The 26,954-nt window shown below is 43.5% G+C and overlaps 1 protein-coding gene across 1 annotated transcript in view; it reads right to left on the bottom strand.

The window, feature by feature from the left end:
• Window positions 1–26,954, bottom strand: part of LOC126281793 (myrosinase 1-like) — a 150,958-nt gene that overhangs the window by 98,122 nt on the left and 25,882 nt on the right. The window contains exons 2-5 of the mRNA XM_049981005.1: window positions 23,896–24,029; window positions 13,232–13,366; window positions 5,369–5,491; window positions 5,100–5,283 (exon numbers count right to left, since the gene is read on the bottom strand). Coding sequence (XP_049836962.1) covers window positions 5,100–5,283; window positions 5,369–5,491; window positions 13,232–13,366; window positions 23,896–24,029 — 576 coding nt within the window. The remainder of the gene's footprint in view (window positions 1–5,099; window positions 5,284–5,368; window positions 5,492–13,231; window positions 13,367–23,895; window positions 24,030–26,954) is intronic.

The following is a 26,954-nucleotide window of genomic DNA, read 5'->3' as shown; positions in this document are numbered from 1 at the left end:
AGAGTTGTGGAGGCATGGTATTTCACCGTAATCATCTTATCAGAATGCACGCAAGTGATTGTTCACAGTTTAAGCCATGAATTGCTTACGCAGTTCATGATTTCAGGTACGAGTGAAGTGAGCCGTCGGTTGAAATTTTTAGTTTTCTTCTAATAAAGGATTTCGGTATTCACAGTGATCCAGGTAAGCGGTTACGTCTTTTTTCGAGTTATGTATAACAGTCTTATAGAACAGGTCATTACTTTCGACCTATGATGGCGACATGGTGCATATAGTTTTACATGATACTACGAAGCATTTCTGCCCAATTATTTTCTGACTGTGCCGTAGGTACTTCTATTAGGTGGATGCGGTAAAAGAGTGTCTGTATACAGGTAGTCAAAGTGGTCATCATTGGCCACTATGTATTATCAGTTGTGTTACGACCGTTGACAGTTACTGGACTCCATGTTACTAAATCGCTAAAACGGTGCACGTTTTCATATGAAAGTTGCCTATTGGTTTCCAGGCACACCTGAGACTGGATTTTCAATATTTTATATAGTTGACCAAATTTAAACATTTAAAATGCAGTCGGAATCTCCTCATTAAGAAATGTAATCAACCGCAAAGATCTGACACAATAAATCCCACATTAAATTTAGAAATTGTGTACGTTACATGCCTTGAAGCAGCATTACTCACGGCGGACAAATTACCCAGTCTATATTCACCCAGACGGCAGTTCTAAGCGTCAAGGGGCATGAAAGGGAAGCAATCGTTGAGAAGTAAGTGAGGTAGGATTGCAGACTGTTCCAGATGTTATTCAATCTGTACACTGAGCAGGCAGTAAAGGAAATGGAAGAAAAATTTGGAGTAGGAATTAGGGGGAAGAAATAAAAAATGTGAAATTTGGCGATGACATTTTGAATCTGTCAGAGACAGCAAAGAACATAAAGCAGCTGAACGGAATGGACACTGCCTTGAAAGGAGGGTTATACAAGATGAACGCCAACAAAACCATAACAGGAATAATGGAATGTAGTCGAATTAAATCAGGTGATGCTGAGGGAATTAGATTAAAAACGAGACACCTAAAACAATAGATGAGTTACGATACTTGGGCAGCAAAATAACTGATGATGGGCGAAGTAGAGAGGATATAAAACGTAGTCTGACAATGATAAGAAAAGCGTTTTCGAAGAAGAGAAATTTGTTAACATCGAATATAGATTTAAGAGTTATGAAGTCTTTTCTGAAAGTGTTTAAACGGAGTGGAGCAATGTATCGGGTTGAAACATGGACGATAAACAGTTTAGACAAGAAGAGAATATAACCTTCTAAAATGTGGTGCTACATAATAATGTTCAAGATTAGATCGGATAGACAAGACATTTGTGCATAACAAGAAAGGATCTGTTGATAGGTCACATACTCAGAAATCAACGAATCAGTAATTTAGTATCGTCGAGAAGTGTGGGGGTAAAAATAGTAGAAAGAGAGCAAAAGATGAATATAGTAAGCAGATTCAGTAGGATGTAGTTTGCCATAGTTATTCGGAGATGAAGAGGCTTGCACAGGATAGAATAGCATGGAGAGCTGCATCAATCGAGTCTCTGGACTGAAGACGACAACAACAGTAACATATGCATCCAGCATTTGAGAATGGGAGCACTTATCGACTTCCAACTCACTTTAATATAATTTCAAACATTTTAGAAAGTTTATCCCGCTAACAGTGTCTATAAAATAATGAAAAGAGAAAAGTTAATTGCTTACTACACTTCCGCAGTTTATGCAACAAAATTTCAGCCTCAGACATTACATTTTAATTTATTGCTTATAACCTACTAACTACTCGAAACACTTTTTACAGAAAGTATTCGCATAACCACTGAACGTACATCTAAAATCTTTTCTTGAAACGCAGCTCAAATCACTCATCAGAGTTTGATAATAACAGCAGTTAGCTACATGCAACAAACTTTCAACCAAGTTTCAGTTTATGGGCGAATAATCTGCAACCAATAAAAGCAACATGATTAGTGAAACTTCCTAGAGGGTTGGAACTGTGTGCCAGACCGAGATTCCAACTCGGAACCTTTGCCTTCTACGGCCAGATGCTGTACTGGTGAGCTGCCAGAGCACTACTCGGTTCCGCCAGTACCCCATCTTCTACGTCCCGCAGTTCAGGTAAGTTCGTCTCCGAAATTTGCAGGAAGAGGAAAAGATATTACGGAGACATGCATGGCTTAGCCACAACCTGGTGGATGTTTAGAGCATGAAATTTTCAGTCTGCACCGGAGTGTTCGTTTATATGAATGTTGGTGGCAGATTAAAACTCTGGTGGAGTCCTTGTCCCCAAAAGACAAAGTCTCGAGTTCAAGCGTCGTTCCGGCACACAGTTTTAATGTGCCAGGAAGTTGCGTTTTTATGGTTCTTGAATAATACTTTATTTACATGCTTAAAGTCAAATATTGGACCTGTTAATTAATTTGTTTAGTAATTAGAACTTTAAAATTGTTTTACACATTGGGAACCGATTCTTTAAAGAGTCGCGGTAGAGTACGAGGTTACTGGTGAAGGTCTAACAGTACAACGTCGCTTTTTACTGCTGCTACCGTTGCCTAGCTAACTGCGTACTATAGTAGAGTGCCAAATAACGTGGCTCTTCTGCTAGTAAGGGATTATTTTATCCAATTTGCTTCGAGGACACCGCTGCTGTTTTCGTAAATTATACTGTTGGAAATACTGCAACCAGCCAGAAAATTTCTGAGATGATTTTATTGAACCGCCAGTAGTTTCGGACCTGAACCCAGCGTCAGATCTTGAACATTCTTCTGTAGTACCACATTTCAAATGTTCTATTCTCTTCTTGTCGAAACTGTTTACTCCATACAAATACTTTCAGAGGTGACTTCCTAACTCTTCAATCTACATTCTGAAACGCTTTTCTTACACTTGTCAGTCTACATTTTACTGCTAGCTCAGTGTACAAATTCAATAACATGGTGTACAGCCTATAACCCTATCTCACTTACTTCTCAACTACTGCTTCGGTTTCATGCCCCCTCTCCCCCCCTCCCCTCTTCCCCCACCCCCCCCCCCCCCCCGACACTTATAACTGCCGTCTAGATGAATATACTCCGGGTGATTCGAGCGCGACGAGACATGCTGCCTCAAGGCATGTAGCTTACACAACTTCTAACTTTAATATTTGACTTATTGTAGTAAACATTTCATGTAGATTATGCACTACGTGATCAAAAGTAGGTATCCAGACATCTGGCTGAAAATGACTTACAAGTTCGTGGCGCACTCCATCGGTAATGCGGGAATTCAATATGGCGTTGGCCCACCCTTAGCCTTGATGGCAGCGTCCACTCTCGCAGGCATACGTTCGATCAGGTGCTGGAAGGTTTCTTGGGGAATGGCAGTCCATTCTTCACCGAGTGCTGCACTTAGGAGAGGTATCGTGCACTCAAGTCCATTACAGTGACGTTATAACCACTCCGCCACAGACCGTGCGCCATGAACAGGTGCTCGATCGTGTTTAAAGATGCAATCGCCATCCCCGAATTGCTCTTCAACAGTGGGAAGAAAGGGGGTGCTTAAAACATCAATGTAGGCCTGTGCTGTGATAGTGCCACGCAAAAGAACAAGGGGTGCAAGCCCTCTCCATTAAAAACACGACCACACCATAATACCAACGCCTGCGAATATTACTTTGGCACTACACACGCTGGCAGATGATGTTCACCGGGTATTCGCCATACCCCACTCTGCCACCGGATCGCCACATTGTGTACCGTGATTCGTCACTCCACACAACGTTTTTCCACTGTTCAGTCTCCAATGTTTACGCTCCTTACACCAAGTCGGGCCTCGTTTGGCATTTACTAGCGTGATGTGTGGCTTATGAGTAACTGCTCGACCACGAAATCCATGATTTTTTTAGCTCCCGCCTAACTGCCATAGTACTTGCGGTGGATCCTGATACAGTTTGCTATTCCTGTGTGATGGTTTGGACAGATTTCTGCCTATTACACATTACGACCAACTGTCGGTGATCTCTGGCAGTCAATAGACGAGGTAGGGATGTACGCTTCTGTGCTGTACGTGCCCTTCACGTTTCCAGTTTACTATCACATCGGAAGCAGTGGACATAGAGATGTTTATGAGTGTGGAAATCTTCACGTACAGACGTTAGACACAAGTGACATCCAATCACCTGACCACGTTCGAAGTCCGTGAGTTTCGCGGAGGGCCCCATTCCTGTAGTTCACGATGTCTAATAACCACTGAGGTGCTGATATGGAGCACTGGCAGCAGGCGGCAGCACAATGCACCTAATATGAAAGACGTATTTTCATTTACATCTACATCTACATCCATACTCCGCAAGCCACCTGACGGTATGTGGCGGAGGGTACCTTGAGTTCCTCTCTCGCTCCTATTCCAGTCTCGCTTTGTTCGTGGGAAGAAAGACTGTGTGGGCTGTTATCTCTCTGAGTTTATCCTCACGGTCTCTTCGCGAGATACACGTAGAAGGGAGCAATATACTGCTTGACTCCTCGGTGAAGGTATGTTGTCGAAACTTCAACAAAAGTCCGTACCGAGCTACTGAGCGTCTCTCTTGCAGAGTCTTCCACTGGAGTTTATCTATCTTCTCCGTAACGCTTTCGCGATTACTAACTTTTGCTGTAACGAAGCGCTCTGCTCTCCATTGGATCTTCCCTATCTGGTACGATCCCACACCGGTGAGCAGTATTCAAGCAGCACAATGAACCTAATATGAAAGACATATGTTTTTCGGGGTGTCCGGACACTTTTGATCACACAGTGTATCTTTTAATAGGGAGATTATGACAGCATCTTAAATGTTTAAATTTGGTCAATAATTCTTTGCACGTTTGACGTCTGTCTCTTCATGAAAAGCCCTCCTTTACCTTTTATAAGACAGAGGTTGGGTTTTTCTTTTACAATCCAGTTTGTTCAGTGAACTAGTGAAAGAGTAACTACCCCGTTTCAGTACACCTCAGGAACACGTATACCACCTTCCGGTTGCTCACTGGTGACTTGTCCAGTGCTGACATGGGGAGGACGAAGAGTACACTGACCGTTCTGCGCCGCCCTGTACTCCTCGTCGTACAGCCTGTAGGCGCCCGCGTGTGCCCTGAGGACGGTGTGGGCGGCCAGGTAGTCGCCGATGCCGGACGCGTTCTGCGAGGGCGCTGCCACCCCCACCGACGAGTAGCCGCCGACGAACGAGGCCGGCTCGTTGAACGTGATCCACCAGCGCACCTGCCCCCACACACAAGCCGCCGCCTCCGCTCACTGCACTCCCACCACACCGTACCGACGGCAGCACGCTTTGCGTCACACTCACCCTGTCTCCAAATTGGTCGAACAGCAGCCGGGCGTACTCGACGAAGTAATCTGCGAGAATCGGGTTGGGCCAGCCGCCGATGTACTGCAGAGCTTGTGGCAAGTCCCAGTGGTACATAGTCACCTGCACAGACGGTCGGGTCGGTAATTAGTAATAGACTATTACGGCAGGATTCCGCCAGCGTGGACACATTTTAATACACTACTGGACAATAAAATTGCTACACCAAGAAGAAATGCAGATGATAAACGGGTATTCATTGGACAAATTTATTATACTAGAACTGACATCTGATTACAATTTCTCGCAATTTGGTTGCATAGATCCTGAGAAATCAGTACCCACAACAACCACCTCTGGTCGTAATAACGGCCTTGGTATGCATGGGCATTGATTCAAACACAGCTTGGATGGCGTGTACAGGTACGGCTGCCCATGAAGCTTCAACACGATACCACTGTTCATCAGGAGTAGTGACTGGCGTATTGTAACGAGCCAGTTGCCCGGCCACCATAGACCAGATGTTTTCAGTTGGTGAGAGATCTGGAGAATGTGCTGGACAGGGCGTATTATCCTGCTGAAATCTAGCGCTTCGCAGAGATCGAATTAAGGGTAGATCCACGGGCCGTAACACATCTGAAATGTCCACTACTCAGAGTGCCGTCAATGTAAACAAGAGGTGACCGAGATGGGTAACCGATGGCACCCAATACCATCACGCCAGGTGATACCCCAGTATGGCGATGACGAATACACGCTTGCAATATGCGTTCACTGCGATATCGCCAAACACGGATGCGACCATCATGATGCTGCAAACAGAACCTGGATTCTTTTTGATAAAACGACGTTTTGCCATTCGTGCACCCAGGTTCGTCGTTGAGTACACCATCGCAGGCGCCCCTGTCTGTGATGGAGCGTCAAGGGTAACCGCAGCCAGGGTCTCCGAGCTGATAGTCCATGCTGCTGCAAACGTCGTCGAACTCCTCGTGCAGATGGTTGTTGTCTTGCAAACGTCCCCATCTGTTGACTCAGGGATCGAGATGTGGCTGCACGATGCGTTACAGCCATGCGGATAAGATGCCTTTCATCTCGACTGCTAGTTATACGAGGCCGTTGGGATCCAGCACGGCGTTTCGTAATACCCTCCTGAACCCACTGATTCCACATTCTGCTATCAATCATTGGACCTCGACCAACGCGAGCAGCAATGTCGCGATACGATAAACCGCAATCCGCGATTGGCTACAGTCCGACCTTTATCAAAGTCGGAAACGTGACGGTACGCATTTCTCCTCCTTACACGAGGCATCACAACAGCGTTTCACCAGGCAACGTCGGTCAACTGCTGTTTGTGTGTGACAAATCCGTTGGAAACTTTCCTCATGTCAGCACGTTGTAGGTGTCGCCACCGGCACCAACCTTGTGTGAATGCTCTGCAAAGCTAATCATTTGCATATCACACCATCTTCTTCCTGTCGATTAAATTTCGCGTCTGTAGGACATTTTCGTGGTGTAGCAATTTTAATGGCCAGTAGTGTACTTCGTTTTGTGATATCTAGCAAGTTTGACATAAAATAGTGCAACGACTAAGAGTGAAGTAGGACAGAAGGAAAGGCAGTAGTCTGCGTTTAGTCCTGAATAAGCCGTATTTCTCGGTATTTCTTTGCTCTCAGTTATAACAAGCTTTCTAATTTTTGCTAATAACCGGAAAAAAAACCAAATATCAATCAGCCGTAGCAGCTGTGCTAAAATTTTTCATTTCAAAACAATTAAAAACGCGTAATTTTTATTCGTAAAATTTACATTGTTTTCAAATATTGCTTTATTACGGAAATTGGGATAAGCGGATCAGAGGTATTTTAATAACAATGGCGACAGAAAAGAGCAACAGACACATGATATAAGAATAGGTACGGCATTGCTGAGACAACAATGTCCCTATTGGCGCGTGTCGTGGCTTTAGGTACGCGTGCATGTACAGTGTGCAGCGCTTGGTCCCACATGGTCTAAACGGCAGTTCCTCGCCGTCGTCGCGGGACATCCGTTGCATTCGTTGTATTACAGAATGGCACCTACCATAGCCTACAAATACTTTTACGATGTGACGTGGCAATGAAGAACAATGCTTAATTTATTTCAAGAGATTAAAGACATGTCTGCCAATTCTATGAAATAACAAATTTGGAAGGAAGTTATGTTAATAGTAATAAATTAAAAATTTAACAAATCATTAATAGTACACAATAAAAAAAAACAGAAAGTAGCCGACCTGCTGCCTCTGTCTACTTAATATGCCCTTATCTGCTTGTGCTCGTGTCAAAATATCGACGTCACCCAGCTGTGTTCCCGTATGTTATTTGAATATTTATGACCAGGTTTAACCTTAACGGCAAATCTCAAGCGGTTCATTAAGTTGTGAAACAATATAGTTTTAAGGGTCAATGATAGTGAAATGAGATTTGCTACGTGTTTTGACAACAAAATACATGAAAAAATTACACGTTTATTTTTATATCGACGAAGTACAGTACTTCTTGATAAGTTATTGACCTGATTCGTCCTCAGTTCTTCACTTAATAAACCACCGTTTCAGGTTTAAGCCGCAGAAAAAAATTCATATTTCAGTACTACCTGCTCCTTATTAAAAAGACACTAGGCTCCTAGATTACTCCGAAACTGCACAAAAGGTACGATTTATCTCGGCCTCCCTTGTTACCCTTCTCTCAATTCCGAAAAGCGTCACCAGTGGCGATTTCTGAGTGAAAAAGTTTAACAGCTCAGATGAAAATAAGTCACCCGTTCTGCTGCTCTGCGCCGTAATCCGGCAGCGCAGCATACCTTTAATGATAAAGCGCTGGGGCTGAAATTTACGGAAGGAAAGCTTTATGCCCCTCAGTTATATCTGACGCACGAAAAAGTACAGCAAATAGCGAACCATCTTTCCACTCCTATCCCTTTACAAAGTCAGAGAGTGAATCTTATTACTACAAATATCTTTTGATTCATCAGTGATATTCACTTTGGCGAATAGATGGCAATGTTCTCAAAGGCGTCATTGTGTTCACATCTTCAGTGTTACGAAGCTCAGTTCTACTCTGGAGCAGAAAAGCCTTATTGTTCTATTTTAAATAGGAAATCCTTCTATCTATCGTTAACAATGTTACAAAAACATGATAGTCATTACTTTACGAACCGCTTGAGACTACTCCTTACAGTTTAAATAGATTATAAATATGTATAATATGTGTATTAAGACATTACAAGATTATTATGATGGAGAGGTTCACCACCACTTCATTCAAAATAGAATAGGAACAGAAACAACGTACACTATTTACTGCGGAAAATTTTCACATTTCTCAGATGGAAAACAAGGAAAGAAACCTCTGGTAACTTTCCACTCTAGTCGTTCACTATCAAAAATACAGGGGTTACAGGATTCCGCCAACATGGCAACAAAGTTGACTATTTTCATTTTATCTGAATTGTTAACAAATTCTCATTTGAGGAAACGTTATCAGTTATGAGGAATGGCTACATTTCTTATGCTGGTAGGTTTGATTTTGCTTATTTTGCGAAAGCACTATATAAATTACAAAACTCACCTTGCAATAGGTACTGCGACAGAATCTTGAAACACAGTGTCTTATTAAACAAGCAATAGACGACCAGAGAGGTCAATTGCTTATGGGAAATCTCATTGTGTTGATAAGCTGTAACATGATGTAAAGCATTTCACTTTTATTTTATCTTTTCACTAGCTACCAACGACTTTTCTAGAAATTACAGCACTTGATTGAAAGAAACTGAAATAACTGTAACTTTGGCTACATCGACTTGGCTAAGAACGTTATGTCTCTTAAATATATGGCAAAATACTCTCCTCATTGTGTGCTATCATTTGCCCAAATATCGTTTCGATATATCAACCGGTTTAACAGATATTACGTATTTTATGAATATTTCATGCAGTCGGAAGTGAAAATGCTACATAAACTCAATTTTCTCGATATTGGAGACAGAGACCTCGTTCAAAGTCCAAAGAAAAATTTAGTATCTTAGCAAAATTTTATTCGCAGCAGCATGTGTTGTAATATGCACCAAACGCAAAATCGCAAAATCATAGCAACCTGTATTTTTCATTGCAAACTTTTCCCAACTTCTTCCAGCGTCTTACCTAAATGAGAGTATCACGTAAGTATGACCATTAGCGAGACGATGGGCACTTCACCCCAAACCCGTCGTATAAAGCTGTATGAAACTTCCTGGCAGATTAAAACTGTGTGCCGGACCGAGACTCGAACTCGGGACCTTTGCCTTTCGCGGGCAAAGGCGAAAGGCAAAGGTCCTGAGTTCGAGCCTCGGTCCGGCACACAGTTTTAATCTGCCAGGAAGTTTCATATCAGTGCACACTCCGCTGCAGAGTGAAAATCTCATTCTATAAAGCTGTATGCCGGACAAGGTGGCCAGCGGTTCTAGGCGCTACAGTCTGGAACTGCGCGACCGCTACGGTCGCAGGTTCGAATCCTGCCTCGGACATGGATGTGTGTGATGTCCTTAGGTTAGTTAGGTTTAAGTAGTTCTAAGTTCTGGGGGACTGATGACCTCAGAAGTTAAGTCTCTTAGTGCTCAGAGCCATTTGAACCATATAAAGCCGTATGTATCACAAAAAATCTTTTTTAACCACTTAGTTTCTGTAAAATCGTTTGAGAAAGATGGCAGTGCGTGCGCCTCAGTTCTGTCAGCACAGCATATCGCCAACCGGCGCGCCAAAAGCGGGCAAAGAATGTCTCGCAGATTCCGGCTCGGTTCGGCTACCCGGCTGCCATTGCGTGCCAGTTCATTACATAAAAAGGGGATATTTCCCACGCTGGGTAAAGCTGACTCGCACCGGGCTTCCCTGCACAGGTATCCCTCTTTCTTTCCGTGTGCAGCCCAACACGTGACATCACAGCGTGTAGACGATGTACTGTCGCGCTGTTAGAGCTCCATGGATCACTACCAGTCTTAAATTGAAGTCGTACCCGATAGCTCACCACACCATGACAACAGGAGTAAAACCGCTGTGTCTCTCCATAACATTGTAAGTATACGACCTCTCCCAAGGTCATTTGGGGTTGTGGAGAACTACAATTCATTGCTGAAGACAATGCGATGACATTCGTCAGCATTCCACAGAAACACTCCAGATGCAGCCGTTCGTGTTGTGATGTTAAACGGCACCCTGCGCGTAGGTCAGGAATCCCTTCGTGTCGCTGCTGCTGGACCCTGACGAATAGTGCGGGATGCTGCAGGGAGACCATTGCTAGTTCTTAGGTGGCTTGTACTGGTGTGAAATGTCACAATGTGCTCGATGCACAATACGGCGATCCTCCGTTGCAATGGCCAGACATGGTCAACTGGAAGCTAGATGAAAAGTATGCCTGCCCTCATGTTTTGACAAGCAATCCAACATCAGGCCATTTACACTCCCAAATGCCTCACAGAACAGGATATTCCATCACTGGACCTGTCGGCCAAATGGAGGAACACAAGGAGATCCCATTGAAACACTGTAACGTTCTGATAACGCTGTCACACACGAGTAGGCGCCACTTCTGTGTCCTTCAAAGCGCTCATTCAACATCTGATGCCGTGAATGCCCCTTACGTGCCCTCCCAGGACTGGTATCAAAACTAAACACGAACAAACTATTACACTGTACTGGCGGTTCTACCTGTTACAGAGAATTGCAGCTCTAATCATTTAGAGTCCCACCAATGGTGTGAACATGAACGAAGCAAAAGTTAGCAATGAAAAATACAGATTGCTATGATTGGCGTTCAGTAATGTGTGGTAGGTGCTCAGCATTTTTTGTGACCCCGTGAATTTGAGATGAAAGAGGAACATTTACCCATTTGAGATTCAAATAGTTTATCCTGAAATAGCATAATCGATTTGATGTGTGGCTACGTAGCTATTTGGCTAATACACAGTATTCTGGTGGTGTCAGACCCAATGAGAATTTTACTGTCAGTATTTTATCTACAATAGAAGGAGACATGACGATACATGGCTTTTGACCCTCAGACTGCAAAAACTGGCCGCCAGTTTCCGATTTATATTTGTAGGCACATCTTCTTGGAATAGATACGTATTGGGAAGTTTTGTCTGTCTTATATAGATGTTCATGTTGGCGGACACTTTGGTCCACTGTGCTCTTGACGAAATATTCCTCACGTTATTCTTACTTCACGAGCTATTTTAGATCATCATCATCATCTCAATTTAAGACTGATTATGCCTTTCAGCGTTCAGTCTGGAGCATAGCCGCCCTTATTAAATTCTTCCATGATCCCCTATTCAGTGCTAACATTGGTGCCTCTTCTGATGTTAAACCTATTACTTGAAAATCATTCTTAACCGAATCCAGGTACCTTCTCCTTGGTCTGCCCCGCCTCCTCCTACTCTCTACTGCTGAACCCATGAGTCTATTGGGTAACCTTGCTTTTCCCATGCGTGTAACATGACCCCACCATTTAAGCCTGTTCGCCCTGACTGCTACATCTATAGAGTTCATTCCCAGTTTTTCTTTGATTTCCTCATTGTGGACACCCTCCTGCCATTGTTCCCATCTACTAGTACCTGCAATCATCCTAGCTACTTTCATATCCGTAACCTCAACCTTGTTGATAAGGTAACCTGAATCCACCCAGCTTTCGCTCCCATACAACAAAGTTGATCGAAAGATTGAACGGTGCACAGATAATTTAGTCTTGGTACTGACTTCCTCCTTGCAGAAGAGAGTAGATCGTAGCTGAGCGCTCACTGCATTAGCTTCGCTACACCTCGCTTCCAGTTCTTTCACTATGTTGCCATCCTGTGAGAATATGGACATTTTAGATGCAACAGAAAATTCAAAATGAAATATGTCGCATTATAGCATAGCATCAGCTTGTTAATGTCCTTTATTCATAGATCAATGGTACGATTTCCGCAGAAACTATCGAGAGCAAGTCAATTTAAGGCTCAATAGTCTCATTGGTTTGTCTGTATTGGTATATGCACTCTGACATCACCAAACAGTACCGCAGCATAAACTCCATGAAAAGGAACATATTCATCTTTCATACCACTGATGTCAGTATTGAAGAGTACTTAAATTTGGCGATAAAAGTAAAAAAATTGTCTGCTATACCACTAATGCTGTTGGTTTTGGAATCTTGTCTATAAAATAGAAGAATTTTTCGGGAAGAAACGGGTTTTAAGCTGTATTTAATTTTTTCTTTCCTTCTTGTTAGACATAATAAGTTGATAGGTATCTGATTAAACATTTTTGTGGCTGCATAGTATGCCGAACATATTTCTGAGTCATTGATAAGTCTAGGGAATAGCGAGTATGGGTCATACGCCGCTCTAGTATTGTAGCTGTGGATACTAGTTCTGTCAGATTGTAGTGGAGTACTTCTAATGAATTTCAATAGCAAATGCTTCTGTGATGGTGCGTTTATAACGCTTAGCTTTCAGGATAAGCATCTACATCATGACTGGGGGTCAAACATTTTTCTACAGCAAATATTTTCCTTTTAAGTCAAGGGTTGTGCCAGAAAATGTACCTTAAAACACTCAAAAAACTTTCAATAGTTTCCTCATACAATGAATCATTTACACGTGTTACATTAATATTGCTTGTTGTGTCTACTGTAGATATCTGAAAACACAGCGCGATTTTTCTTCTTCTCAAAACTTACGGGAGCGTACATTCGCTGAGGATGACTTAATAATTACATGAAAAACAATTGACAATTTTTCTGATGCTGTCTATCCAGTCGCATGGAACAATTGTGAGTTAAGTTCGCTGCAAGAAACTTTATTACTTACCATAGGCTGAATTCCGTTGGCGAGCAGCTCGTTGATGAGGTTGTTGTAGTAGTCGATGCCCGGCTGGTTGATAACGTCGAGGTGCCCTGTGGGCAGGATGCGCGCCCAGGAGATGGAGAACCGGTACACGTCCACCTATCGCAGGTAGGTTCGTCTACTCAGTACCCACGCACACGTGTCGAAAGTACTTTATGGTTACCGTAAATGCTAAGGAGGTTTAGAAAATGCTGTTTTTCTGACCAGGAAATAACTGTGGGACTGAAAATTAATGCACAGGTAAACTGGGGCAGTTTGCGAATTATTTGGTCTATTTGGCTAGAGCCGACGATCAGGCGCGAGATAAGTGTCACATCCAACTCAGACCATTTCGTTTTAATGATGGTACCGAACGAGAGTTGTAAATCTCTGACGTGGTGTCATTAGGATAATGAAGATCTGACGATAGTGTCTGACGAGAGGGAATACCTAAACTGAGCAAGAAGAAACCTGTGGCGTTTATCTGTGCATTAGTTACATTTGTCGCTGTGTCCCCTCCATGAGATGCCAGCGTTTGCCAAGAACTGTAAAATGTCAACTTGTGTGTATCGTTCCTTGAAATAAACAGGGCATCACAAGGCTAAACAAGTGCCTGACAAAACAGAGTGAAGCACGCAGAAGGGGATGAACGAATGGAACGAAACCTCGTGGGTTGAAGGGTATATCACGTTAATAAAGCGATTTAAAACGCGCACCAAATTTACAAGGAATGTAGTAGTATGATCATGACGTAGGTAAGACCTTGGCACGGATAAATATACTGATTCACTTGGTAAGGGTGTCGTGAGAACTAGGGAATGACGAAATATACTTGAAGTTCTCTTAGGCTATACATGCAGCAACAATGAATAGCTCAGGAGTCAGGAGGCAGTACAGTTAAAGAGGAATGGACATCTCTGACATCTTTAAAAAGGGTGATCACAGAATTTGGAAAGAAAAATTCAGGCACAGAGAAGGTGACTGCAAAGAAACCATGGGTTACAGAAGAAATTCTTCACTTGGCCGATGAAAGAATAAAGTACAAAAAGTTCAGAGATATTCAGGACTATAGAAATACAAGTCGCTGAGGAATGAAATAAATAGGAAGTGCACGAAATCTAAGACGAAACGGCTGAATGGAAAATGTGAAGAAATCGTAAAAGAAAAATCATTGTTGGAACGACTGGCACAGAAAATAGAAAATGAAAAGCAGGATTGCTAACATTAAGAATGAAACGGTAATTTCACTGTTAAATGCAGAGGAGAAATCGAATAGGTGGAAAGATTACATTGAAGCTCTCTGTGACGGGCAATATTTGTCTGATCTGACAGAAGATAAAACAGGAGTCGATTTTGAAGAGTTAGATGACCCAGTTTTAGAATCAGAATTTAGAATAACCTTGGAGGAATTAAAATCAAATAATGGAGAAAATATAGAAACATTCAATCAGAATTTATAAAATCACTGGGGGAAGTAGCAACAAAACGACTACTTAAAGTGAGTAACTTACCAGGATTGCTGGTGGCCAGGTAGATGAAGTTATGGAATTCTGCTACCTAGGCAGCAACATAACGAATGACGGAACAAGGACATCAAACGCAGACTAGCAATGGCAAAAACCGCATTCTTGACCAAGAGAAGTGTACTAGTATCAAACACAGGCCTTAATTTCGTGAAGAGATTTTTGAGAATGTACGTTTAGAGCACAGAAGTGTATGGCAATGAAACATGGACTGTGGTAAAACCGAGAATAGAAGCATTCGGGATGTGGTGCTACAGACTAATGTTGAAAATTAGGTGGACTGATAAGGTGAGGAATGAGGAGGTTCTGCGCAGAACCGGAGAGAAAAAGGAATATGTGGAGTACACTAACAAGGAGAAGGGACAGAATGATAGGACATCTGCTAAGGCATCAGGAAATGACTTGCATGCTACTAGAGGGAGCTGTAGAAGGCAAAAAATGTAGAGAAAGAAAGAGATTGGAATACGTTCAGCAAATAATTGAGGACGTAGGTTGCAGGTGCTACTCAGAGATGAAGAGGCTGGTACAGGAGAGGAATTCTTAGCGGGCCACGTGAAACTGGTCAGAAGACTGATGAATCAAAAATAAATTAATAAATAAACAAATAAAGTTATATCCTCCTCCTGAGGGCAGATGGCCCACAGTTTCGTAACTAGTCCTTGAAATCGTGGATACTGAATCGCGACATAGTTGACACCCGATCTGGTCCACACATTTTATATTGGTGACTGATATGGAATGTGTCTGACTTAACATCACGCATTAGTTCATAGAATAAGTGCCATGTGTAGACGAGGTTTGACCTGTTGTAAAACGGCACCACGATACCGTCGCGTGAGAGGTACACGAGGACGAAGGATGTCTCTGGCATCAGAGTTGTCTGTGTCAGTACCAGCCGTGTCGTGAAGTCATACCTCACAGTTCGCCGCACTATGACGTACAGCTGCGCCTCCGTAAGACAGTGGAAGAACGGGACCTCTCCGCACAACACTTGACGACGATGGTCACCCGTGACAGCACAGGACCACGCCACAGTGCCATGTCACTCCGAACGGAGCCATTTCAGTGGTTAATGGCAGCCAGCCTATGTATGGGACGATTATTTGCTAGTTCGGTTGCTGCTAGCCTCCGACCAATGGTGCAGGATGACGATAATACACTCAGCAAAATACTTGCTCTCGGATGGCAGACGGATACATGAGAGGCGTTTCTATGTGCTCGATGTAGAATGCAGCGGTCCTTCCTTGCTGTCATCAGACGTGGTACACCAGAAACTTCACAACGACTACTGTCCAACATCGTACCCCTGTCACATCCGAATGCCCCACAAATTGATATTGCAGGGTTCGACGAGCTTGACAGTATCGATACCCTCTACACAACCCCATTGAAAGTGACACGAGATGTTTTACAGGAGTAAGAGACATATTTGCTCTTCGTCCGCAGCTCGTGGTCTAGTGGCTAGCGTTGCTACCTCTGGATCACCGGATCCTGGGTTCGATTCCCGACCGGGTTGGGGATTTTCTCTGCCCAGGGACTGGGTGTTTGTGTTATCTTCATCATTTCATCATCATCGTCATCATTCGTGACAGTGGCTAGATTGGACTGTGAAAAATTGGACTGTGAAAAAACTTCGGACTTTGTACGGTTGTTGATGACCGCGTAGTTCAGCGCGCCACAAACCAAACATCATAATCGTCTGTGTTCTTCACAGAGGTCACCCCACATCTGATGCTGTTCTCGTCACTTTTTAGACCTAACACGTTGTAATAACACGTAAAACATACAGGAATAATACCCTCTGGTCGCTGTCCTACGTGACACAGAGAATTACAGCTCTAATCCTTTACGTAGGGCATTCAGTTTGTAATGCAACACAATATTTTTCTCGGCCAGTATCGGTTGAAAAAACGAATTTGTTGTGGGACATCGTGGATATATGCCCCTTGCAGACCGTATAGTTTTGTAAAATTTCGATAGGTGGCCTTCGAAATGGAGATTGTAAAGCAGGTGCATTCCAAGCAGAGAGTCTCTATTTACAGACAATCAGAGCATCGAAAATATTCATGAGTGCATGCCAATGACTGTGGAGACCTGGCAGTGAATAAAAACACGGTTAGTCAGTCGTTGGGTGAGGCATTTGTGATCATCGCAAAAATGTTGCTCGAACATGTTCGACCTCCCGCGTGCCATCCATCCGCATACACCTGTGACTTCTGCAGCGTTGGAACGTCCGGACACTTATCCTAGGTGATCGCCGGATCACAATCAAACTTTTTTTTGACATAAGTCTACTGACTGGTTTGATGCGGCCCGCCACGAATTCCTTTCCTGTGCTAACCTCTTCATTTCAGGTTAGCACTTGCAACCTACGTCCTCAATTATTTGCTTGGCGTATTCCAATCTCTGTCTTCCTCTATAGTTTTTGCCCTCTACAGCTCCCTCTAGTACCATGGAAGTCATTCCCTCATGGCTTAGCAGATGTCCTATCACCCGGTCCCTTCTCCTTATCAGTGTTTTCCACATATTCCTTTCCTCTCCGATTCTGCGTCGAACCTCCTCATTCCTTACCTCATCAGTCCACCTAATTTTCAACATTCGTCTATAGCAGCACATCTCAAATGCTTCGATTCTCTTCTGTTTCGGTTTTCCCATAGTCCATGTTTCACTACCATACAATGCTCTACTCCAGACGTACATCCTCAGAAATTTCTTACTCAAATTAAGGCCGGTATTTGATATTAGTAGACTTCTCTTGGCCAGAAATGCCTTTTTTGCCATAGCGAGTCTGCTTTTGATGTTCTCCTTGCTCCGTCCGTCATTGGTTATTTTACTGCCTAGGTAGCAGAATTCCTTAACTTCATTGACTTCGTGACCATCAATCCTGATGTTAAGTTTCTCGCTGTTCTCATTTCTACTACTTCTCATTACCTTCGTCTTTCTCCGATTTACTCTCAAACCATACTGTGTACTCATTAGACTGTTCATTCCGTTCAGCAGATCATTTAATTCTTCTTCACTTTCACTCAGATAGCAATGTCATCAGCGAATTGTATCATTTATATCCTTTCACCTTGTATTTTAATTCCACTCCTAAACCTTTCTTTTATTTCCATCATGGCTTCCTCGATGTACAGATTGAAGAGTAGGGGCGAAAGGCTACAGCCTTGTCTTACTCCCTTCTTAACACGATCACTTCGTTCTTGATCGTCCACTCTTATTATTCCCTCTTGGTTGTTGTACATATTGTACATGACCCGTCTTTCCCTATGGCTTACCCCTACTTTTTTCAGAATCTCGAACAGCTTGCACCATTTTATATTGTCGAACGCTTTTTCCAGGTCGTCAAATCCTATGAACGTGTCTTGATTTTTCTTTAGCCTTGTTTCCATTATTAGCCGTAACGTCAGAATTGCCTCTCTCGTGTCTTTACTTTTCCTAAAGCCAAACTGATCGTCACCTAGCGCATTCTCAATTTTCTTTTCCATTCTTCTGTAAATTATTCTTGTAAGCAGCTTCGATGCATGAGCTGTTAAGCTGATTGTGCGATAATCCTCGCACTTGACAGCTCTTGCCGTCTTCGGATTGTATGGATGATGCTTTTCCGAAAGTCAGATGGTATGTCGCCAGACTCATATATTCTATATACCAACGTGAATAGTCGTTTTGTTGCCACTTCCCCTAATGATTTTAGAAATTCTGATGGAATGTTATCTATCCCTTCTGCCTTATTTGACCGAAGTCCTCCAAAGCTCTTTTAAATTCCGATTCTAATACTGGCTCCCCTATCTCTTCTAAATCGACTCCTGTTTCTTCTTCTATCACATCAGACAAATCTTCACCCCCATAGAGGCTTTCAATGTATTCTTTCCACCTATCTGCTCTCTCCTCTGCATTTAACAGTGGAATTCCCGTTGCACTCTTAATGTTACCACCGTTGCTTTTAATGTCACCAAAGGTTGTTTTCACTTCCTGTATGCTGAGTCTGTCCTTCCGACAATCATATGTTTTTCGATGTCTTCACATTTTTCCTGCAGCCATTTCGTCTTAGCTTCCCTGCACTTCCTATTTATTTCATTCCTGTATTCCTGATTTTCCCGGAACATGTTTGTACTTCCTCCTTTCATCAATGAACTAAAATATTTCTTCTGTTACCCATGATTTCTTCATGCCTATGTTTTCCTTCCCAACTTCTGTGATGGCCCTTTTTAGAGACGTCCATACCTCTTCAACTGTGTTGCCTACTGCGCTATTCGTTATTGCTGTATCTATAGCGTTAGAGAACTTCAAACGTATCTCGTCATTCCTTAGAACTTCCGTATCTCACTTCTTAGCGTATTTATTCTTCCTGACTAATGTTTTGAACTTCAGCTTACTCTTCATCACTTCTATATTGTGATATGAGTCTATATCTGCTCCTGGGTACGCCTTACAATCCAGTATCTGATTTCGGAATCTCCGTCTGACCATGATGTAATCTAATTGAAATCTTCCCGTATCTCCCGACTCTTTCCAAGTATACCTCCTCCTCTTGTGATTCGTGGAGATGGTATTCGCTATTACTAGCTGAAACTTGTTACAGAACTCAATAAGTCTTTCTCCTCTTTCATTCCTTGTCCCAAGCCCATATTCTCCTGTAACCTTTTCTTCTACTCCTTCCCCTACAACTGCATTCCAGTCGCCCATGACTATTAGATTTTCGTCCCCCTTTACATACTGCATTACCCTTTCAGTATCCTCATACACTTTCTCTATCTGTTCATCTTCAGCTTGCGACGTCGGCATGTATACCTGAACTATCGTTGTCGGTGTTGGTCTGCTGTCGATTCTGATTAGAACAACCCGGTCACTGAACTGTTCACAGTAACACACCCTCTGCCCTACCTTCCTATTCATAACGAATCCTACACCTGTTATACCATTTTCTGCTACTTTTGATATTACCTGATTCTCATCTGACCAGAAATCCTTGTCTTCCTTCCACTTCACTTCACTGACCCCTACTATATCTAGATTGAGCCATTGCATTTCCCTTTTCAGATTTTCCAGTTTCTCTACCACGTTCAAGCTTCTGACATTCCACGCCCCGACTCGTAGAACATTATCCTGTTTATACACGTTACGTGTCTTTAATGCAGTGGTTTCCATTGACTTCTGCATCCTCATGTCGTTGATCATTGCTGATTCTTCCGCCTTTAGGAGCAATTTCCCACCCATAGGACAAGAGAGCGCCCTGAACGTCTATCCGCTCCTCTGCCCTTTTCGACAAGGCCGTTGGCAGAATGGGGCTGACTTCTTATGCCGGAAGTCTTCGGCCGCCAATGCTGATTATTTATCAAAATTTAGGCAGTGGCGGGGATCGAACCCGGGACCGAAGATGTTTTGATTATGAATCAAAGACGCTACCCCTAGACCACAGGTTCAGAATCCGGGTACTCGCTGTGTAACTGAACATACCTAGTGCTGACACACTTGTCTATCGGTTGGGGAACTCAAAGGTGTGTGCCCGCTAGGATCCTTACCGCCTAAAAGAAGACCGTAAACAGGAAAGAAAACAGGAAAGAACGATCATCCGTTCATCGTTACAGTTTTTTGTCGAACGCTGTCACAGGCAATGAACAATGGGTTCATCACTTCTAATCGAATAGAATGGCGCCACACCAGCTGTCCTCCAGACAAAGTCAAAGCCGCATCCTCAGCTGGTAATGTCATGGCGATGGTTCACTGGGACTTTGAAGTGGTTATTCTGTTTCACGTCCTCCCTCACGGTGCAATGATCAACGCTGAAGTATATTGTGCTGCCGTCATGAAACTGGTCAAACGATGTCAACGCGTTCCTTGTCGCAAACGAACTTCTACATCATAAGAATACACGCAAGTTTGTGCCCCCCGAGAGGAGCCCACAAAACTTCACTGGACTTTTCTTCCTCATTCCACCTACGAGCCGGTTCCGGCACCTTCCGACTTTCATCTGTTAGCCCAACGAAGGATACACTCTGCGAGGAGCTGTGCATGGATGATGAGGAGTTTACTGATGCAGCAAGACGTTGGCTCCGACTTCGACCAGTAGAGTGGTAGCACGCGGGCATACATGTCCCCCCTGTAAGGTGATGTAAGGCTGTCGCACTGAACAGAGATAAGTCGAGAAACAGGATGTCTAAGGCAAAAGAGTGGGGAATAATATGGTGTGTTGGAATCCTGAATTAAAACAAACTACTTTCAGGAAAAAAATGTTTTACATTACTTATTGAACGCATGTATATACCCGATGAAGATATGTACCTGTACGAAGTTACATTGAGTTCCGACCACGCCTTCTGAGTGCTTCACCGTCCGTCAGGCAGTGTAATACGTCACTTTTGGCGGTTATCTGTCCACTAATTACATCGATCGCTCTGTCCTCTCCTAGGCATGCTTAAGTTTTCTAGAATCGGAAAATCTCAACATGTACGAGGGCGAGTCAAATGAAAACCAGAAATTTGTAATACCAAATCGAAACTTAGCGCCGTTACCTGTAAGTTGGTAAGCGTGCTACAAACATGATGCAGAATGGCCTGTAGGTGGCAGCATAGTGCAGATGCACACATACCGGCACAGTATCAGTATACAGATGGCTACCCCACTTGCGACTTGCACCAGGGAAAAACAGTGTTCTGTTATTTTTTTGCGTAGTGAACGTGTGAAACCTATTGAAATTCATCGAAGAATGAATGTTCAGTACGGTGATGCATGTTTGTCACAGCAGCATATCTAAGAATGGAGCAGGAAGTTCGCAAATGGTGTGACTTCTATGGAAGATCCTCCTCGTCCAGGTCAGGCACAACGAGTTGTGACTCAACAGAACATTGCAGCAGTTGAAGCCATAGGCCTACTGAAGGAAAACTGCAGAGTGACACTGAATGTCACTGCAGCATGTTTACAGATTAGTCATGGGTCAGCACACTACATTGTGCATGATGTGCTCCAGTTTCACAAAGTGTCTGCTAGATGGATGCCACGGCAGCTGACCTCTGAAATGAGAGAATGACGTGTTGATGCTTGTGAAGAACTTCTTCGGGGCTTTGAAGGAGAAGGTGATGGCTTCCTTGAAAGAATCGTTGCTGGGGACGAAACCTGGGTCACTTCCACCAACCGGAAACGAAGGGAGCGAGCAAAGAATGGCGCCATTCCTTGTCACCAAAACCAAAGAAGTTTCGAACAGAACCATCAGCAGGGAAGGTTATGCAGACTCTCTTTTGGGACGAAAAAGGCGTCATTTTGGAGCATTACATGCCTAGAGGGACCACTGTTACCAGTGCATCATACACAGATCTACTAAAAAATCATCGGCGGCCTGCAATCAAATCAAAGCGACGTGGATTGCTGTCAGCAGGTGTCCTTGAGCAACATGACAATGCAAGGCCCCACACTGCCTGTACAACCGTTGCAACAATCATAGACCTGCATTTTGAGTGTCTTCCTCATCCAACATACTCACCAAACCTTGCCCCAAGTGATTTCCATATGTTGGGACCACTCAAAGACGCAATGGGAAGAAAGAAGTTCCGTTTTGATGAAGAGGTACGCCACGTGGTGCGTGGGTGGTTGCGCGGATTCCCAAAAGAGCTTTTTCTGTTGGCATTTATCCACTTTGTAAGCGCTGGAGGACTTGAGCGTGGGGGAGATTATGTAGAAAAGTGATACAGCTTTGTACCACTCCTGCACAAAAAATAATATTTAAAAAACTATTTAAGGTTTTCATGTGACTGACCCTCGGATGTATCATTTTTCCTGGCTGTAAAACTTATTCCTAAATAACTGTGTTACATACAGCTAAGCGATTTGTGTGAAATGGTAGTTTAACGTATAAAGTTTTTTGGATGCACTTCCACATGTATTTCCATTGTTTGCCTTTTGTAAATGGTAGCTTACCTCATGAACTTCCTTTGGGTACACTTCTAGATATGCTCTGGCCGCATCTGATCTCTCTCTCTCCCTTCCCTCTCTCCTGTCACAGAGGGGTAATTTAGAATTTCCGGTGACCACAATGGCATCAATGCAGTAGAGAGCATAATGTGTTTTCACGTTTCAGAAAACATGGTAACTTCAGCAACAGTTCCGAAGTGCGTATGCTCGAGATGTCCCAGATGTTAAGAGCATCGAAGGTTTGTATGAAAAGTTTAAAGTGACTGGCAGTGTGGTGACGACGTGAGTGTCGACACTGCTGATAACCGCGCCTACAGCGATTTAAAACACTCCACGGAAATCGACGCGTCGTATAATCTGAGAAACAGTCATACCTCAGAGCACTGTGGTGCAGGTTTTACCCAAATGAATACATTTCCACGCATAGAAAGTGCAACTCTTTCGACCTTAGATGCTAGGCTCACATGTGCCACATTTTTTAGGAATATGCTGGTTAAGAATCAATGAAGATAATGATTATCTTAAGTTTGTTTTTCCGATGAAAAGGCTTTTCTCATCCCTGGGAATGTAAGCAAGCACAATGTCCACATATGTAGGGTCTAGACCCTACATGTCATATTATGTTACAACAGATAAGGGGCAGGCCGAAGTGAGTGAGTTGAGTGGCTTAATGCAAATTATTGAACCGCTCTTTTTCATTTAGCACAGCGCTACGGCAACAATTCAACTGGACATGTAGCAGTTTCACGTTGCACCTCAGTTAAAGAACTTTCAAGAGAGGGTAGTCTTCCAAAACGATCTTGCACAGCTTCTCTGGGGTTAGCTATTAACCAGTTCTTGGATGGAATCTTTCCGGACAGATGGATCCGTAGAGACAGTCTAGCATCGTGGCCACCAGATCATCAGATATTACCTCTCTTGACTCTTTTTGTCGGCTTACGTTACGATAAAGTGTTCAGTTCACCAGTACCTGGTGTGGAAACTCTTACGGCACGAATACGAGATGCTGTGGAAGCAAAGACGTGGACAGAAATCGAATATTATCTAGGCGTTCTGCTGAAAACAAACGGAGCACATTAGGGAGTGTATCCCTAAAAACCTTTGTGAGTTAAGATATCATTTTCAACGAACAGCTTATCTGTACCAAGAAGAATTTCCAGAAATAAACTTTTGTAATCAAGAAAACACTTCACGCTCACCCGAGCGCAGAAGAGGACTCACCCCGAGTGCCTTCAGCATCTGCACGTCCTCCTGGTACTTGTGGTACGAGTCGCAGGCCACGTCGCCGTTGTCGCCGTTGGAGCTGTACTCTGGATGTTCGTGCAGCATCCGATCCCAGATGTTCTCGCCCTTACCTATAGGGCACCGCAGCATTAATCCTAATGGTTGATTCCACATCAGTACTAGCTTATTTTTGTGGTACTGTAATTACCCCTTCTATAAATATAAGACGCAACAGTCAGTATTGTAAAGATTTTCTGGAGGAAGAAGATATGGACTGATATTTGTAACCAGACTGCTTCACCAGGAGTACTGTCGTGCTATATTTTATTTATTTATTTAACCTGCGCCGATTAGGGCCATCAGGCCCTGTCTTATATCTTACCAGGCATTCTACTTATTTTGCTTTCATATGTTTTAGTAGGCAAGTTAAACTACATGTAGTAAAAAAAGTGAAATATACAATTACAAAGGTAGACTTAACTTCCGAGGGCATCAATCCCCTAGAACTCAGAACTAATTAAACGTAACTAACCTAAGGACAGCACACTTATCCATGTCCGAGGAAGGATTCGAACCTGTGACGGTAGCGGTCGCGCGGTTCCAGACTGTAGCGCCTAGAACCGCTCGGCCACCCTGGCCGACTGTACTCTATGCCAATTACATACTTGTGCTGTCAGTTAACGGTTAACTTGCAGAAAAGCAGCAGTTTGTCCACTTGAGGTAATAATAATATTTAGAGATAGCCTTAAAATGTCTTGAGACTCAAGACTGAGGGATGCTTATTAGCTATATTCTGTCTACATTCAGTTATAGTTATCTACATGGAAATTCTTAACACAGGCTCCAATAAAGAAGACGTTAGTATTGCTCCAAAGAATTATAGTAAAGCATGTGAAACGCACTTCTATCAATCCAAGACATTCTCCTCCGCATTAGCGTCAGATAAAGAAATCACTGGATTGAGACCGGTAACCAAAAATAATACTGACAACGGAAGATTTGCGTGGTAGGCCACCGCTGTTGTCGTAACTGAATCATCTGGATCGCCGTAGTCCTGTTCCATCCACCAGTCCACATCTCATTGCTGACGGGTGTGCTAGACCACGTCTATCACCGCTGGATCAGCTAGAGTCGACGACAGCTCTACTTGCCATCCTGTGAGCTACTCCTGTCATAGACCACTGGATGTAAAAATATTTAAGAAATTATTGCTTATAAACTAGATTTAATTTTCAAAGGAATGCTGCATAATCCTCGTAATTAAATTAGTATGCTCTAGCAACATACTCTACGTGATCAGATGTATCCGGACACCTGGCTGAAAATAACTTACAAGTTCGAGGCGCCCTCCATCGATAACTCTGGAATTCCGTATGGCGTTGGCCCACCCTTAGCCTAGATGACAGCTTCCACTTTCAAAGGAATACGTTCAATCAAGTGCTGAAGGTTTCTTGGGGGATTACAGCCCATTCTTCACGGAGTGCTACGCTGAGAAGCGGTATCGATGTAGGTCGGTGAAGCCTGGCACGAAGTCGGCGAAGTCATCCCAAAGGTGTTCTAGACGATTCAGATAAGGACTCTGTGCAAGCCAGTCCATTACAGGGATGTTGTGTAACCACTCCGCCACAAGCCGTGGGTTATGAGCAGCTGCTCGGTCGTTTTGAAATATGAAGCGCGATCCCCGAAATGCTCTTCAACAGTGGGAAGCAAGAAGGTGCTTAAAACATCAAATGGAGGCCCGTGCTGTGATGGTGCCATGCAAAACAACAAGGGCTGCCAGCCCCCTCCATGAAAAGCACGACCGCAGCATAACATCACCGGCTCCAAATTTTACTGTTGGCACTACACACGCTGGTAGATGACGTCCACTTAGCATTTGCCATATCCACACCCTGCCATCGGATCGCCTCATTGTGTACGGTGATTCGTCACTCCGCACAACGTTTTTCCACTGTTCAGTCGTCCAATGTTTGTTCTCCTTACCCCAAGCGAGGCGTCGTTTGGCATTTACCGGCGTGATGTATGGCTTATGAACAGCCGCTCCACCATGAAATCCAAGTATTCTCACCTCCCGCCTAACTGAAATAGTACTTGCAGTGGATCCTGATGCAGTTTGGAATTCCTTTGTGATGGTCTCGATAGATGTCTGCCTTATTACACATTACGACCCCCTTCAACTGTCGGCGGTCTCTGCCAGTAAACATACGAGGTCGGCCTGTACGCTTTTGTGTGGTACGTATCTCTTCACGTTCCCACTTCACTATCACATCGAAAACAGTGGACCTGGGTATGTTTAGGAGCGTGTAAATCTCACTTAAAGACGTATCCTGATACTTTTGATCACGTAGTGTGTTTCTTCCCTCTCTCAATGCGGAAGAGTTGGGATGAACGTCTGTTCGTCAGACTTGTTACAGCTAGGGGTCTGGTATACGTTACTGAATCAAGACTGGAAGACATGGTTATTATTTATGGTTTCTAAATCCGTCAAAAGCGTCAAGTTCCCCAGAGGCTTTACTGGTGCATTAAAAACATTGAGGGGTGAGGGGAACTGGTTAGAGTGACGTATCGAGCAGGTGTATATTAGGTTGTTGGTAGCGTAGCGACACTATGTGGTCGAAGGTGCTTCCATTTTTACTCAGATTTTGTTTTCTGTCGTTGGTACGAATGATCATCGTCCTGTGTTTACCATACATTCATAAAAGATGACACATGGAAGAGAGAGGTGGCAAGTACTAGCACAGGTCGATGTGAGATCTAAAACACAACATTCCAGCCAGTTCAAACAGATATGACGTGCAAAGAGGAAAAAGTATTACTCACAGTCAGTTCGAATAACTGGTTACAGAACTATCACCCTACATTCTTAATTACTGAACGTAGTAACGTGCGTTCCAGAGGTTGACCTACTTGTTAACAGCGAAGTTGGAGATATACAAAATTACTAAGATAGACTAACATGGTATCAGCTTACCGCCATGTGGAGTATTAATGTAGATTTGACTGGGTGGAAGCACGTCCATCCCCACTAAACTGGACCGATAAGGGGTCAACGAGGA

This window comes from Schistocerca gregaria, chromosome 7 (genome assembly GCF_023897955.1).
Source record: "Schistocerca gregaria isolate iqSchGreg1 chromosome 7, iqSchGreg1.2, whole genome shotgun sequence".
NCBI lineage: Eukaryota > Metazoa > Arthropoda > Insecta > Orthoptera > Acrididae > Schistocerca > Schistocerca gregaria.
Note: the sequence above shows the minus strand (reverse complement) of the source record. Positions and strands in the feature narration are given on the sequence as shown.